Consider the following 17,429-nt stretch of genomic DNA (forward strand, 5'->3'; position numbering starts at 1 on the left):
GTCACCCTAAAAACTAAGCCTTGCAAAACCGAGAGTTAAGCCACAGCAGAGGATGTCATTGGCGTGGTCGGCCGGGCTGCATGAAAGTAAGAGAAAACAGAAGCCACCTTTCCTCGATTTTTCTCTTCAGAAACATGTTTTGTGAGCACTAAGGGTTTCGCCAGCCAGCCAGGCTCGAACCCGCAGCGGACGGAGGGTGGCAGCACGTATCGGGCTCTGCGGCTCCAAAGGAGACGCTTGTCCCGCCTTGGGAGCCCAAGTCCTCCGAATCACCCTCCGCGCTCCCGGAACAAACCCGGATCCAGATGCCGGACCTCCGGCCACTGACTCTCAGCGAGGCTTGAGCGCGCCCCCTAGCGGCGGGTGCCGTCCGAGAGCCGGGCCCGGAACGAAACTGTCGGGCGGAACCCAGAGTGCGCGCTCGGAGTTGCCGGAGAAGAGGACGGGGAAGGACCTGCGCGCGGAGGTTCCTACCGCCGCGGAGGAGGCAATGGCGGTGGTGGTCCGGGGGATGAGGCTCTGGCGGGCCGCCCCCAGCGGCGGGGCTGCCTGGAGTGAGTTATCAGCGGCCTTGGGGACGAGGAGGGAGGCTTAGAGGACGGTGTTTGTTCAGACTGGGCCCAAGCGGGTCCTAGAGGGGAAGCCCCGCGGGGCGGAGGCGGAGGCGGGTGTTTAAATCTGCCGCCTCTCCCGGCCTTGGGGTCCAAATCTCGGGGAGCTGAAGGGAAGGGCCGCGGGAGAAGCTTGGGGCGCCCCCTGAGAGGGAGACCACATCCTGGTGCATAAGTGTCCTTGTTTTCCCATTGAACTCGTGCACGCCTTGCTAAATCCTCTGATTTGGGGTTTCGGAAAAAAAACCAGAACAGCCTTTCTCCCTCTAGATACGGAGCGATTTGGCGTGGGACCTTCAGTCTCTTGGAGCTTTCTTGTCCCCAGGACCTTTTCAAAGCGACAAACTTTGCTCAACTTTGCCTTGACTGGTCTGGTTTTTGACTCCACTTCCTAGTTACCTTTTTCTTGCTCCTTATTGTTTGTAAAGCACAGATTGAAATTCGACGGAGCAAACTGGTGAGAAGTGGAGATCTGATGGTCAAAGCAAAGTGGAAGTAAAGGCGTGGATCCGGGCAGGCTGCGATTCTCTTCCGTTGGCGTTTTAGTTAATGTTAGAAAGTGGACCTCTGAGCTCATTTCGGCGAATAGCGTTGAAAACTCCGTTGCCTCCTGTTCTTTCCCGGCTGGAGGGCGAAGGCGGGAATGGAACAGGGCGGTTGCGAATGTTCATCTCTTTTGTCAGTATTCCCATTTATTGTAACTTTCCCACAGGGTCTGTGGTCACATCACCTGCCTCTCAGCTGTCACCGACCGAACTGATAGAAATGCAGAATGATCTCTTTAACAAAGAGAAAAACAGGCAGCTGTCACTAACTCCCCGAACTGAGAAGATTGAAGTGAAACACGTTGGTAAAACTGACCCTGGCACTATCTTTGTGTTGAATAAAAACGTTTCCACTCCTTATAGCTGTGCCATGCGTAAGTAATGGATCATGGTCCCATTTTGATGGTTTTAAATAAGGGGAAAAACCGGTGCAGAGGAGGCAAGATGTTGTAATTGCTCCCTGAACTGCCCAGTATCTAGCATGTTACTGTGTGTTCACTGTTGACTTAGCTGTTGAGAATACTAGGGGTCGGGTAAGGTGGGTATTGTAATGCACAGGTTGTCCTGGGACTTGCTTGAATCTGGCTGAGTTTAGAGTGCTGTCATAGTGGCAGACCTGAAAGTGTAACTACTCTTGTGCTTGCCCTTTTTCGAGACACTCTTGGTGTAATGGGGGTAGTCCCCATTGAGCCCCGTTAGAGGGTTTTGAGACAGAGGGACTGCCTGCCCTCAGATGATCAGCTCTTTTTTTGGCCTTCTTTTCCTTTCCTGCTCTTTTATATCTAACTTAACCCTTTTATCTGCTCACTGCTTGCCTTGTGTGTGTGTTGTGTTTTTATTTGTAGTAAATGTGTGAGTGCATGGCGTGAGTGTGATTGGGGTAAAAATACTTCCTATGTTCATGTATTAAAGAAGATAATAATGCCTTGTGTGTGATCTGGTTTGGAAATGAAGGGAGCAGGGCCTCTGTATTATTTTCGATCAAAATTCTTCTGTGGTAACTTTGATAGAACTGGTAATGTTTAAATTCCGAAAGAACAAAAAGTCGATTTTTAAGTTTTGCATGCTCATTCGAATGTGACTAGCTAGCTGCATTGTTCAGGCTTTTGGAAAACTTAGTGATGATTCCATTTGAGTAATTAACGTTAGTTAAAAGCTTAAGGTGACTTACAGAGTGTGTACTCTCAGTCTTCCCTTACTTTGGCACTTGAATTAGTACTTACAGTTGCTTCCTTGTTTGGGGAGCATTTCTTGAACCTCTGCTGTAGGGTAGGTATTAGGAATACAGAGGAGGCTAAGACAAGGCCCTTAAGTGGTTTTACACATTTCACGTGTAGAGATGGAGCCTCTGAACACACCCAGCATAACCCCTGCCCTCAGACTTGCTTCTCTCTCATACTGTGAGTCGTTCCGTACCTGTTTTTTTTTTCTTAATCTTTTTTTTTTTTTTTCTTTATTGACTACCTGTTATATTTCAGGCCTGGTGCTAGGCTCTAGATAAAGTGAGTGAGCAAAAATAGGCATGATCCCTGTCTTAGGGAGCTTATTTAGACCCTATGGTTGGACCACTTCTGTGAATATCTTTGTACTCAAAAAACATCTAATCAGGGATGAAGTTGCATTCTGGAGTCATATAACAGACCAGAGCTGATCTGCTTATGTGTGAATTCATACTGATTACTAAAAACTGATAACTATTATATTTAACTTAAGAGTCCATGTTAGGGAAGTAAGAGATGATTTGGAAGGAAGGCCCCAAACCCCTCTAGAACAGACTTACTGTGGATGTATATTTTTATATTTTCCTTTCTAAGTTGTGTGTGCATATATCCAGATATATCCATGATGCTGCTGTCTGAATATTTAAGTGTAGCTCTTGGCAGATTATTTTATTACTTAATTAACAGATTAATTTCACGTTAGACTTAGCCTTAATGATATTTGTTTGGGTAATTTTGTTAATAATTAACAATACACTGAATGTGTTGGAAGTTATTTTTTATTAGCCACAAATATTTTTTTCCCCCTCATAAAAGACAGCTTGCCAAATCTTGCCTTTCTGTCTTTTTATTTCTTAATGTAGCACTTAAACATGGAACTTTTCACTTGGGTTTTGTTAGAGTTAAATCTTCAATCTGTTCTAAATTCCTAGATTTAAGTGAGTGGTACTGCAGGAAGTCTATTCTGGCTCTTGTGGACGGACAGCCTTGGGACATGTATAAACCTTTGACCAAGTCCTGTGAAATTAAATTTCTAACTTTCAAAGATGATGATCCAGGAGAAGTCAATAAGGTATTTCTGCCTCTGCATTCTTTTTTCCTCTTCCCCCCAGTTTTTCTTCCCCCTTTTATTAAAATCTGTTTACTTTGGAGTGTGCTTGTGCTGTGCTATGTTGCTTCAGTTCTGTCCGACTCTTTGTGACCCCATGGACTGTAGCCCACCAGACTCCTCTGTCCACAGGATTTTCCAAGCAAGTGTAGTGGAATGGGTTGCCATGCCCTTCTCCAGGGCATCTTCCTGACCCAGGGATCAAACCCAAATATCTTGCCTTGCTGGCGGATTCTTTACTGCTAAACCACTGGGGAAGCCCCTGTGGAGTGATACAAATATGGCCAAAGTCAAATGTTGTACTGTACTAATCAGGGTTTTAATTGGTAGATAAGACATTTTCATAGTTCAAAAATCCTCAGTGGCATTCATGTCTGTATTTTGGTTTGAGAAAACTATATGATGTGTCTTTCACATTAATATCTTTGTTCAGCTTACCTTTATTAATCACCCTGTATATTGTAGTAATTTCTTTCTTGCCTTTGACCATCTGTTCTATATTATTTCAATAACTTTTTAACTTCTCTCCCTCCCTCCCTTTTTTATCTGAAAGTCTTCCTTAATAGTCTTGCAAAAATTTTGTTGGATGATGTGACTAATCCCTAAAGTACTTGCCTACATGATAACCTTTCATGTAACTTTCCTGGCCTTGCATGGACCCTTCTCTGACCCCCACCTGCTCTTTGAACTTTAGTTTTCACAGCATCTTTCCACTTCCTCTCTGCTCCAGCCACACTGGAGGACTTGGTCAATAATGGTTTCTGCTCTGTTGTCCTCCTTGCTTTGAGTATTCTCTTTCCTCCCTGTTAAAATCCTGTTTATCTTTTATAGTTAAGTTGAAATGTAATCTGCTCTGTGGAACCTTCTCAGTGTCTTCTTGTCAGATGAATCCCTCTTCTGGGTCTCAAAACATTTGTGTAGTGTCTCTCGACACAATATTTTGATTTTCCCTTGTAATATGAGCTGTTGAATGCTTTGGATTCTTGGCTCTGTAAAGACAGGGATCATGACCCTTATTGGATCTTGTCCTTGACTTACATACAGTAGGTGTTTAATAAGTATTTGTTGAAATGAAATTTAAAGAAGGAAATGATAAACATGATAATTAAAGTAGCTAACATCAAACATTTATTGTCTATCAGACCCTGTTTTAGGTGATTCACAGGTATTAACTCATTTAATCCTCATTTTAAAAAAAAAATCCCATAAAATGTACTGTTATCCCCATTTTAGAGATAAATAAACTGAGGCAAAGAGAGATGCAATAGCTTGACCAAGGTTACCAGTTTAGGAAGTGGCTGAGCCTGGATTTGAACCTAGGCGTTGATTCTGAATTCCTCAGACATTAGAAACAATAAACTCAGGTAGATGAAAAAGTGCATCTTGTTGGCCTTCAAGGCCTGAATTTGTGTCTGTTTTAGTGTATCTCTGTGATTGTGTAGAGCACATTCTGGAGTCTGTGAGCCCACTCTGGTCCTCAGGTGGGAAGAGCTTAGGAAAGTCACGTGCCCGCTTATAGTAGTGCCAGTGCAGAGCTTCAGACGGGCAGGTGGGCTGCAGTACTGGCGTTTCTCTTTCTGACTCTGTGATGGTTATTTTGAAGAAACAGTAAATCTTAGTATTTATTATGTTTGTGTATATTTTATTTTTCTAGGCTTATTGGCGTTCTTGTGCCATGATAATGGGCTGTGTGATAGAGAGGGCATTCAAAGAGGAATATGTGGTCCATTTGGTCAGAGCCCCAGAAGTTCCAGGTGATGTATACATAGAAGCAAATAAACATACAGGTCTACTTTGTGTATCTGAATATTTTGGTATGTATGTTTGATGTCGTATAGAAAGTGATGCTTAGTCGTGTCTGACTCTTTGTGACCCCATGGATTGTAGCCCATGGAATTTCTCAGGCAAGAGTACTGGAGTGGGTTGCTGTTTCCTTTCCCAGGGGATCTTCCTGACCCAGGGGTCAAACCTGGGTCTCCTGCATTGCAGGCAGAGGCTTTTACCTCTGGACCACCAGGGGAGCCACCAGGGAAGCCCGTTTTATAGAACTTACTTCTCATTTAATCTGGGATTCCCTGGTGGCTCAGATGATAATCCTCCTGCAATGCAGGAGACCCAGGTTTGATTCCTGGGTCGGGAAGATTCTCTGGAGAAGGAAATGGCAACCTACTCCAGTATTCTTGCCTGGAGAATTCCACGGACAGAGGAGCCTGGTTGGCCACATTTCATAGGGTCACAGAGTCGGACATGATTGAGCAACTGACACTTTGATTTTTTCTAATTTAATCTAATGTAAATTACCATCATACATACATTCCATTCATTATAGGTAACAGAATTCATCTTATTGTTGTCATATTCCATTTAATTATTAGAAGTCAATGATTAACAGAACTAGAGGAGATTGTTTCTCTTGAATATGCATTTCATGGTACTATACTGTGTCAATATTTATTTATTATCATTTAAAGTATTTATTTCCAAACAATGTGTGGAGGAGGAGATGTGAGTATAAATAGACTTCTAAAACTCTGTTTAGGTGGCACCATTTCACCAGGAATGGCCCTCACACTGGAGAGGAACACCATTTTTGAAAGGTGGAAGAGTTCATATTCTTTCTAAAACCAGGATTTTACAACAGTATATGTAGTAGGATCACATTTGTATTTTTCTTTAAAGGTAGAAGTTTATATGCTAAGAAGTATTTGATTTGGCAATAAATGATTCTAAGAAAAACAAAACAACAAAAAACTAATCTTTATTAGAAGATACTAAAAAATTAAACATTTCATGTCCATTTAGTTATTCACCTACTTGTTAAATATTTTATTCTTTAGGAATTTTTATGTCTAGTAACTGTTTTGGTCATCAGAGAAATCTCTGTGGTGATAATATACCTGAAGAAAATGTGAATGGTTAAAAAATCCTGGTGATGTTGGGTTAACAAACAGGTGCGGTAATTCGATGTCAGAGTTGGTAGAGGTCTAACAGGCAGCTGGAGTAATGGTAACAGTTTTATAATTTGTAATGTTGGGAGAGATTGTTCACTCTTCACTTTAGGGTCTAAATATTCATTTGTGTTAAGTTAGTAACTTCATACTGTAACAGATTTAACTTGGCTTTTTTATTTTGGTTGGATTTACAGTAATCGCTGGAGCCTTCTGCTATGACGTTGTTTTGGATAAGAGACTTGATGAGTGGATGCCAACAAAAGTAAGCCTGCTCTCTTTAGAGTATTAGAGTCTGTGCCTTTCTTTGTTAGAATGATTCCTGTGTTAGTATTGTTGAATGATACTCCGTGTTGAGAATATTTAAAAGAATCAGTCATTCAGTCTTTTTTTTTTTTTAGTGTATTTAAGACAGAGCTATATGGTTGAGGGTATTCACCGCAGTGTGGTGCCCAGAATATAAAACACAGAAGCTTAACTATCTTGGATCCCCAGAGCACACTTTGAAAATTACTACCCTAAACCGGTTAAAGCCTATTGCATGCCGAGTCCTTCCAATAAACAAGGATTACATTGAGAGTGGTGGTGGTGGTTGGGGAGGGGGTGTGAATTAAAAAACATCAGACTTTGAGAAAGCTAACCCAAAAAGCAGCAGACTACACAGCAACAGACTAGCCTGTCCTGGAATGGTCTGCCTTCTTAATGAGGGCAACAATGCCTTGTTGCTCTGGGACTCGGGTACCAGCAGGAACCTGGCTAACAAAAGTGGATCTGCGTCAGATGCTGGCGGTGCCAATGGCTTTTGAAAGTTAAACCCAGTGACTTAGTTATGACTGGGGAGAACGGACAGATGCCTAATTAAGCAAGACTGTATGTCCTACATTGGGAGTTTGGAAGTCAGAAAACGGGAGGCAGTGTAGTGTACCACTTTATCAATTTCACTATGTCCATTTTTTTCACACTTTAATATCTCTGAAACAAATATGTCTTTTGTTTGTTTCTATAACGTTTCTTAAACTTTTTTAGTTGAAGAAAATTATAGATACCTGTGGAGTTGCCTGGTAGCTCAGCTGGTAAAGGCAAAGCAATGCAGGAGACCCTGGTTCAATTTCTTGGTGGGAAAGTTCCCCTGGAGAAGGGATAGGCTACCCATGCTGGTATTCTTGGGCTTCCCTGGGCGCTCAGACAGTAAAGAATCCGCCTGCAATGTGGGACACCTAGATTCGATCCCTGGGTTGGAAGGATCCCCTGGAGCAGGGCCTGGCAACCCACTCCAGTATTCTTGCCTGGAGAATCCCCATGGACAGAGGAGCCTGGTGGGCTACAGTCCATGGAGTCACAAGGAGTCGGACATGACTGAACGACTAAGCACAGCAGCAGTGGAGTTGTAGGTAATAATATATGGAGGTTCCATGTTCCCTTTACTCCCTCTTCCCCAGTCTGTCACCTTGTAGACCACAATACCATGTGACCACAACCAGGATATTGGCACCGATAGAGCCAAGACACAGAACATTTCTGTCACTGCCAGAATTTCTCTTTAGTCTCTGTCCTCCCCATCCTTAAACTGTGGCAACCACTTATCTGTTCTCTGTTTGTATAATCTTATCAATTCAAGAATGTTATGTAAATGAAGTTCAGTATGTAACATTGGGGGATTGACTTTTTTCACTCTGTAATTCTCTGGAGCAAATGTGACTTAACAGTAGATAGCATCTTATGATTATCACTGGTAATGTCTTTTCTCAGTGGTGCATCTTATATTTAGTGAAATAGTTTCTAAAAGCAAGAATTTCAGAGTTGCTGACTCCAAGTGTTGGCTTTAAAAGTTATTTCTTAAATAATCTTGCCCTTATTGCTTAATATCAGAAGGGAGAGAGGAAGGAAACGGGAAGGAAGAAAGAGAGAGGGAAGAAAGGTGCTGGGAGAGAGGGGAGAGGGTCAGGGAAGGGTAAGAACGGTTTCTTCTTCATCTGTGGACTCGTGTCAGTATATTTCTTTTTTCCAAGTCTGTCAATCAGTATATTTCTTTTTTCCAAGCCTGTCAAGATTCTTCCTTAACTGAAGTTAAGTAAAAACTAAGGCGGTCAAAATTTAACTCTCATTGTCTGTGAAACTTGCTGCTACTTTTTTCCTTTTTTTTCCAAGATAAAACGTTAAAAAAGAAATGTACTAGTTCATCGGAGGCACTGTGGGGTTTGGCGGAAGGCTTTGAGAAAGTGGGGGAGAGTTACATTCAAGTAACAGCCATATTAAACCATGAATGTGTATTTGCATGAAATTATCTCTTTAAGAATGAGAAGAGTCATTTCATTCAAAACAGTCTAATAGGAGGTTTATGGAAAGAATTTTATTACAAAAATTATTTGCGTAATAGTGCTTGATCTTTTATTAGTAATGATTTATAGTGTGAAAACTCAATTATAGTTTTTATTAAAAATCTCATAAACATTGTTAATGTGTGTTATTAATCATTTCGATTGTATTAAATAGACATTTACATTAAACAAGTTTCTAGCATTGAATTTTATGCTATGTTTTGGACATGGCCAGTGATGACATTTACTACTGAAACTTTCTGAATCACATAAACAATGTTTTTACTCATGGATTTAATTAAAGAACTTAGTTTTACTCATAGTGTAAACAAATTTTTGTATCTTACTATTTACTTATTAGCATTTCTACTTCTTGCACCATTACTTTAATAAACATTGACGAGGCTATATAAATGAAATGTTCATTAAAATTTCTTTGTAGAATTATCCTTAATAATTATTTCTAATACAGGCTGATATTTAGTTACAAGTTAATTATAAGTTTTATAGTTTGTAGAGTTGGGAGAAATTGCTAATCATACATCTCATGGTTCAAGTATTCAGTTGTTGCAAATTAATGCTTCCTTTCCTAGCCAGTTGGCTTTTGCTTTTTGTTGTAGTTGGATTTATAATATTAAGCATGCAATTTTATCTGCCTTATAGAGAAATGTTTTTAAGTAAATTGTTACAAAAGATTAGTACTTTTCTTTCATTAATACTTTCTGTTCTCCATTTTTAAGGAGAACCTGCGTTCTTTCACAAAAGATGCTCGTGCTTTAATTTATAAAGATCTTCCATTTGAAACACTGGAAGTTGAAGCAAAAGTGGCATTAGAAATATTTCAGCACAATAAGTAAGTGTTGGCTTCCTCTAAAACAAAATTTAACCTCTCAAAGTTGTATATAATGAAGAAAATTCAGCTCTTTAAGAACTTTGATATTTGATGTACATAGGACACCTTTTACTTTTTAGCTTTTACATTTGTTCAGCTTATTATTTCCCTGAGAAGAAGTGACCCCCTCCCCAGCTTCTGATTCTTTTCTTCCTTTGTTCTACTGTCTTTTTTTTTTTTTTGCCAGTTCTCTTTATGTTACCATCGCGGTGTGTTCCCCTTGTTTCCTTTCATTGTGAAGGGGGTAGCCTGTGTTACACTGTATTATTTTGAATTTAAACTTAAATTTATTTAAGCTGTATTGCATTTGGCAACCTTTCCTTCCCATCTTTCCACTTGTCAAATGAAAAGGGTAAGACAGCGAATGCCAGCTGTTCAGAAGTGGCTAACAGCTGAAGGAGAACGTTCACATGGCCAGATCTTAGTCTTCCCTGTGGGAATTATTCATTTGATGGATTTTCTTTGCCAACATTTTTAATTGTGCCTGGCTTCTCAATTCCCTTTCTCACTCAGAAAACCTCCAATTTGTCTTCTACTAATTATGAGAACATAAACTAAATTGTAGTATTAATCTTAACCAGAATCCGTTAGAAAGGGACATCTCAGAATTTTTTCACTTAGACATGTCGGTGGTTGATGTTGTCATTTACTAAGCTAGGGGATTCAGGAATGAGTTTGGTGAGAAGACGTGGTACGTTTTGTTCAGTTTGAGTATTTGGGGATGTAAGATGCTTGTCGAACACCCTGGTGAAGTCCAGGTGTTTTGCTTATACAGTTCAGGGCTCAGGAGCAGTATGTGGATGAGAAGCAGAGGTGTAGTAGAGAAAAGCACAGGGTGGCAGTTACAGCTGTGCACACCAGGGGACCAGCCCAGAGAGGACGCTTTGAGTAAAGAGAGCTGAGGGACAGAACTTGCAGGGCAGGGAGAGAAGGGTGACCAGAGAGTCACAGTACCAAGAGAAGCCTTCAGAAGTGGAGGTGAGCAGTGGAAATGAGGACCTAGCCTGGCACCAAGGAGGCACCTGTGGGTACTGGGAGAACGCTATGGTGGAGTTGTGAGGCTGTGGCCAGACCGAAAGAGGTGAGATGTGAAAGGGAGGCGGGAGGGGGAGGCGCCTAGTCTAACCCTCCCTTTCAAGCACTTTGGCTGAAGAGGAAGAGAGAGGGAAGTGGCTTTAAACACCTTTTTGTACATTTAGAATTAAAACTTTCTTTTTTTTTGCTGCTCTTTAGGTACAAAGTAGATTTCATAGAAGAGAAGGCATCTCAGAACCCTGAGAGAATAGTCAAGCTACACAGGTAAATAAAGATTAAAAAATTGACGTCTATGCTAATTGAATGGAAGGTTTAGTTTTATTGTTACCTGACTAGTATAGTTTGTACCTTTATTTGTTGTTCTTTTATCTTATTTTCTGTTGCTTTGTTTAGTTTTTTGATATGGTGGTGATTGGAAGCTCTGTTATCTTCAGGAAGGGTTGCGGTTTCTGTTCCTCATTTTGTTGTTTTTTACTTTTATATTTGTATTTTACGAGTTGGAAAGCATTGTTAAAAAATGTAATTTTTAGAGTTAATTTTGAAAATGGGTGAAATATTCTTTATTATTGATCATAAATTGATCATGAATTGATCATAATTCATATGAAGTCTATATTCATATGTGTATATAGAAATGTGATTACTGACTAATTAGTTACTACTTGTGTTACATGTAAGGAAGTCATATCACAGTGTGCTTTCTGATGCACAGATGAGAGAGGTAAGACAGGGCATTAGCAAAAATGGCTTCTTGGTCTGTATCTGTTTTTTCAACTTAATGTTTTCTTGACTCAGACTCAACTTTTTTCCTCTAGGAAGTTGCTCTTAGGGCACTACCTGGCCTACATACTAAAACTCAAAATTCTATTGCATTAGTTGTTACAAGGTTATAGGTTATCAGATTTAGACATTGGATCCATTTGATGGCATAATATGTTCAGTGATCTTAAAAATCTTCAAAATTGTAGGAAGAAAAAGTTTCACCAATTTTAATTTTCAAAATTTTAGTCTCTTCACTTGAGATGGCTGTGTCATGGTTTACTCCAAACCAAATTGATCCATAGGCATTGTTCTTGATCAGGGATGTAGCAGCAAATAGAATGGATAAACTTTTTTTTTTTCAAACTATTGTAAGTGATGTGATTTTATGATCTAATTTGTTTATTTTTAAAATCAAATCAGATTTGGTGACTTCATTGATGTGAGTGAGGGCCCTCTTATTCCAAGAACAAGTATTTGTTTCCAGTATGAAGTGTCAGTGGTTCACAATCTTCAAGCCACCCAGTCGAGTCTTGTACGAAGATTCCAGGGTCTCTCTCTACCTGTGCACTTAAGAGTAAGTAAAGCCAAAAATTTCAGGTTATTCAGTTTGGTTGTGAGTGTGATTCCAGTCTTGATTTTTATACCAATTGGAAGGACATATATTTTAATTTTCATTAAATTGTGTAACACTAATATTTTGTCAGCTTGGGTTTATGATTAAAAAGAATTTTAGCCAGGATGTAGACAGATAATTTACGAAAGAAATATTAGTTGAAAAAATTAACTCAAATTGAGATAGTATTTTTAATGTTTTAAATTCATTTAGAAGAGGGTGCAGTGGGGAGCAGTGGGGCACGTATTGATGGGACCTTCTGGAGTGCCCTGTAGCCTTATATTTGGCCTATTCTCCCTAATTTTGAGGATCTGTGTCACCCCCTTCTCCTCCTGCCCTCAGTCTTTCCCAGCATCAGGGTCTTGGGGTACATAGTATATCTTTTCATTTATTTAAATCTTCCTTCATCAGCATTTTGTAATTTTTACCATACGTGTCCTTTATGTGTTTGATTTTTTTTCTCCACATGCCTTCCTTTCCTAGCTCTCTCCATTTCAGTAAATGAACTGTCAGCTACCTGGCTGTTTGAGGTAACCCTTGGTTCTCTGGTTCCCTCACAGCCAGGCCCCCTCCCATCCATCAGGAAGTTGACTCTTTAAAACATATCGTGAGTGCATCCACTGCCAGCAGCGCATCTACTACTGCTCCCCACATCCTGTCCCTCTTTCTCCCCATTCTCCTCCTTTGCTTTTCATTCTTGCCTCCAAAGCATATTCTCTAATGAGTAGCCAGAGTGATCCTTTTAATATACACATCAGATCATGTAATTCCTATGCCCCAAACTTTGCAGTGGCTTCTCATGAACAAATGCCGACCCTTCGCCCTGTCTCACAGAGCCCAACATTGTGCGATTCCTGCTTTCTCTGACTTCATCTCATACCACTTTCTCCAGCACACATTATATTCCACTCAAACCGTAAAGTCTCTCACTGTAGCTCATTCTGCCTGAGCCAGGTATGGTTTTCCCTTTAAATATACCACTCTTTGCTCTTTTTTCCAGAAGGGTTTATGTGTACGTATTTAGTAATTTTACCTTTTATCATAGATTTTACCAGCTCATCCAGTTTGAAATAGTCCCTGACCCACCCACATCCCTCAGTATCACCTTCAGCTGATTTTGTAAACACTGATGTGGTCATTTTGCACTTTGCAGTTTTCATTCATGCATTCTGAAAATTCTCTGCTGCATATGATTGTTAGTTTTTAAGGAAATTGGTTCTATAACATTACTGTTCTCTTTGTCAGTTTTTACTTGTTCTGTAGAGTAATCTGCTAAATCTTCCAGGTCTGCTCTTCTGATGTGAGATGTCGCAATTGATTCTTTGTGTGTGTGTGTTAAATTTTTATTAGAGTATAGCTGATTTACAGTGTCATGTTAGTTTCTGCTGTATAGCAAAGTGTATCAGTTATACATACACACATATCCATTCCTTTAAAGATCCTTTTCCCATACAATAGAGTTCATTATGGAGAACTGAGAAGAATTCGTAATGAACCTTTCCTTGTAATTACTTATGATTTGAACAATGACCAGTAGCATGTTGAAATTGGCTATTTAAGGAAGGAATTAGGGGTTAGTGGGAGAGACTTTTGCTTCCCATTAGAAGGAGTGCTTTCTATGGTGGTGCTGATTAAGAAGGACAAAGAGTGGCATGCTCAGTCCTAAGTCTCCTTTTCTTAGATGCTAAGCAGAGCAGTCCTGTATAGCGTGCACCTTTTTCCCTACTCAGACTCACTTTTGTGACCTCGTAGCCTCAGTAGTAGTGCCTAACTTTCCATGTATTTGTTTTCTGTATTTGTTTTGTTTAAACCTATATAAAGACTCAGCCTCTTTGATTTTAACTTTGCTGCTTTATTTAATTCATAGTAAATCTTTTCTTTTCAAGGCACATTTTACGATATGGAATAAATTATTGGAAAGGTCTCGGAAAATGGTAAGTGTTTTTGATAGCATGTGAGTACATTTCTATGAAGAAATTTTCCTTGAAATTAAGCAACCACCACCACTACAACAACAAAATAATAAAGAAAAAGAAAAGGAAAGAAATTGGTTGTCTCATTAGCTAAAGCAGTATTGTGGTTGTTGACCTCGTTAGTATTTTGGCAAAAGAAAAGTTGTTATTTGGCAATTCTGTTTTTATTTGCTAATAATATGACAGTGATACTGTAGGAACTTGAAGAAAAATAAAACTTACTGTTGTATAGCAATAACAATTCTTTATGGCTGTAATGGTGTTAATTAAGTCTGTGCTATATTTTCTTGTGAACTTAGTGAATATTTAAGATTTTCCAGGTATGTTTTAAAGCTGCCTTGACAGTAGACACTTTAATATATAAATGTCCTGAAAAACCATTACCCAGTTAAATATTTATTATTTTGCATGATGATGTGTACAGCTAGCCTTTAGTAATGACCTTACAGGTAGAGTTTGCTATTTAGGCACTTAGCCATAATGTTCTTGTGCACAGATGTAATTTTCTTTTTCTCATGAGAAGAAAGTGTTTTTGAATAGATGGAATAACTTTGTCTCTTTGGTTGGTAACAATGACCATTTTAGATTAAGATACTAGAGAAGAAATAAATATATAAGAAATGTAGGAAGTAGTAGAGATAGTAGCCTGGAGTGTCTAGTGGAAATCAGTGAGTAGCTGTTTTTACAATATTTATTTTGGTTCACTTTCCTCTTCCACTGTTTATTTTGCTTGTACAAAGGGAGTAGCTTAAACATATGGTTCATTGATTTAACTACATAGCCTTGTTATATGCCAGGGACTGTAGGTGCAGTAATGAACAAGATCTACTTGCTTTCCTCAAGGAAGTTACTTGAACAGCATAACTAGTCCTGCAAAGCTGCTAAGTTGCCTCAGTCGTGTCTGACCTTGCGACCCCATGGACGGCAGCCCACCAGGCTCCCCCGTCCCTGAGATTCTCCAGGCAAGAACACTGGAGTCGGTTGCCATTTCCTTCTCCAATAACTAGTCCTATAAGCAGACAATTCAGGTGTACATGTGGGGCTCTGGCATAAAGAAAAGGACCCAAGCCAAACCACTGGTTGGTTAAGGAGCGTTCCCAATCATTATTTCTTAAACTGGTTTTAAAGGGTGAATGGAAGTGGGCCAGGCAGATGATTTGCTTGCAGATGGGTTTATCCCAGCAGAAGCTGCTTGTCTAAGAGGCTGGTGGAATCGAATGCATGGTGAATGTGAGAGGAATCCGAATGCACACTCACGTGTGGGATGGGTGATGAGTCTGTTGGAAATAGAATATGAGGGGTTTGTCTTCTGTGATGTGGAATTTGCATGCCCCTCCATAAGATGATTGGAGGTAACTGGAGAATTTGAGTAAGGAAGTGACCTATTGATAAACTCTTCCTGTTTACAAACTCATTCTGGGGCCAGCATGGAAGATAACTGTGACTTAAGTCAGCAGCCCTCTCAGGGGTAGCAGATAGGTAACAAGACCCTGAAGTTCAAGCAGGGCAGTGAGAATGGCTGTGAGAGTTACGTAGGTGGAATTAATAGGACTGTTGATCACGTATGCAGGTGAGAAATATGGATTCTCTCATGCCTGGCTCAGGTGTCTGAGTGGAGCCCTTCACTGAGATAGATGACACAGGAAGTAGAGCAGGTTGTAAGGTTATGAGGAATGCTGTTTAGCTCTGTTTCCTGAGTGACATATAACAAATATTAATATACAGATATCTATTCTACTAAACCTGTAGTATACTGTGTTCAAAATAGAATTACTGATTTTTTTCAACAAAATTGATTGATTTAAAATACTTTGTTGATTTCATTTTATAGATGAAAAATACAATGACAAACTTGAGAAGCCTAGATACATGCCTCAGATTATATTTTTAGTGGAATTGTACTTTACTTGATAATTTATATTGGGAGCTTGGTTGTGTAACTTTTCGTCTCTTTCTACTTAACTTTCTATAATAATTACTATTGAAAAAGAAAGGCAAAGGATTATTGAAAAACAAAGACTGCAGTAATTTTAAACGGCGAGTGAAGGGTAAAAGTGTTTATTAGAAAAATAAAGCTATTTATGTTTTTACAGGTAACTGAAGATCAAACTAAGCCTACAGAGAAGAGTGCATCTACCTAGTAACTTCCTCAAATTTAAATATGTATAGTAAATTAAAATAAAACTTTTCTATGTAGTGTTTGTGCATGCTTATAAAATGAACTGTCTTTTTTTCCCTGAGGTTTATACTGGTTTACTGTCTCCTTTCTCTGAAGGGTAAAACAATAAGAATTTTACATAGAAACAAGCCTGCCCCTTCTATCTGGATGCAACATTTTGGCATGTTTTCCACTTGCAGGGCTTTTTTGTACATATATAAACATCTTTGTTGTTGTTTAGTTGTTAAGTTGTAACCGATTCTTCTGGCCCCATGGACTGTAGCTGCCAGGCTCCTCTGTCCACGGGATTTCCCAGGCAAGAATACTGGAGTGGGTTGCCCTGCCATCCTTCAGGGGATCTTCCTGACCCAGGGATTGAACCTGCGTATCCTGCATTGGTAGGTGGATTTTTCACTGCTGAGCACCAGGGAAGCCCCATAAACATATATGCACAGATAGAAAGTTAATCTTTTACAAACATAAATAGGATCTTACTAGTTTCCATTTTTCACTGTTTTAAACAGTGATGCAGTAAACATCTTTGTAAAATGTTTGCAAAATGGCATGCGTTTTTTGGATAGATAGATTAATTGCTACTGAGTAACTGAGTGTTTCCCATAAACCGGTCCTTGTGCTCTACTGAGTAACTGAGTGTTTCCCATAAACCGGTCCTTGTGCTAAGCTTTTCATATGGAATCTCGTATTTAATTTTCAGAACAGCTTGTTAATAAGGTTTCCAGTTTGCGAGTGAGGAAACTGGAAACTGGCAAGTATTAATAGCAAAGCTGGAAATTGGATCCAGGTGCTTTCACTCCCATGCCTTATCTCTTATGTACTGTGCTCTTGTTCGTGTTTAACAGGTGCATATGAATTTGTGAATCTTTCAGAAGATACTGATGGAGTTATATATTCATTTGTTCCTTTATTTCCTAGGCTGTGAATGATCTCCTTCCTCTGGAGTCAGATTTTTTGCTTATCTCAATCTTTCATGTTTCGGGTTCCCCCTAACCATTCCCCACCCCCAAATCTAGTGACTGTTGGTTGTTAGTTTTAATTGAGAATGCGGCTAAGGGAAGGAGATTGAGTGGTAGCGCTGTGGTATGGGTGAGGTTTGGCTTCTCTAAGGATGAGTAGGTGAAGCTGGCTGTTAGGATGGGGGTTTTCTAGTGCTAAAATGAAGAACTTGTCAGTTTTGGTGACTAGTTTCTGTGGTGATTCTTCCGATTCTCTCTCGACTCTTCTTTAA

General features: G+C 39.7%; 1 protein-coding gene across 1 annotated transcript; it reads left to right on the top strand.

Annotated features, from left to right (window-relative positions):
• Positions 1 to 475: 475 nt before the first annotated feature.
• On the top strand, positions 476 to 16,221 carry MRPL39 (mitochondrial ribosomal protein L39). The gene is made up of 10 exons (NM_001080730.2): positions 476 to 554; positions 1,324 to 1,530; positions 3,309 to 3,448; positions 5,139 to 5,238; positions 6,630 to 6,697; positions 9,491 to 9,603; positions 10,876 to 10,941; positions 11,860 to 12,013; positions 13,939 to 13,986; positions 16,119 to 16,221. Exons 1-10 carry the CDS (start codon positions 491 to 493, stop codon positions 16,164 to 16,166), a joined length of 1,008 nt encoding a protein of 335 aa, NP_001074199.1. The 5' UTR covers positions 476 to 490; the 3' UTR covers positions 16,167 to 16,221.
• The last annotated feature ends 1,208 nt before the right edge of the window (positions 16,222 to 17,429 follow it).

Source organism: Bos taurus, chromosome 1, assembly GCF_002263795.3.
Source record: "Bos taurus isolate L1 Dominette 01449 registration number 42190680 breed Hereford chromosome 1, ARS-UCD2.0, whole genome shotgun sequence".
Taxonomy (NCBI): Eukaryota; Metazoa; Chordata; class Mammalia; order Artiodactyla; family Bovidae; genus Bos; species Bos taurus.

Coding starts and splice junctions, on each gene's coding strand:
- MRPL39 (NM_001080730.2), top strand. CDS start 491: ATGGCGGTGGTGGTCCGGGGGATGAGGCTCTGGCGGGCCGCCCCCAGC. Junction 9,604..10,875: donor GAAATATTTCAGCACAATAA/GTAAGTGTTGGC, acceptor GCTGCTCTTTAG/GTACAAAGTAGATTTCATAG. Junction 12,014..13,938: donor CTCTACCTGTGCACTTAAGA/GTAAGTAAAGCC, acceptor TTTCTTTTCAAG/GCACATTTTACGATATGGAA.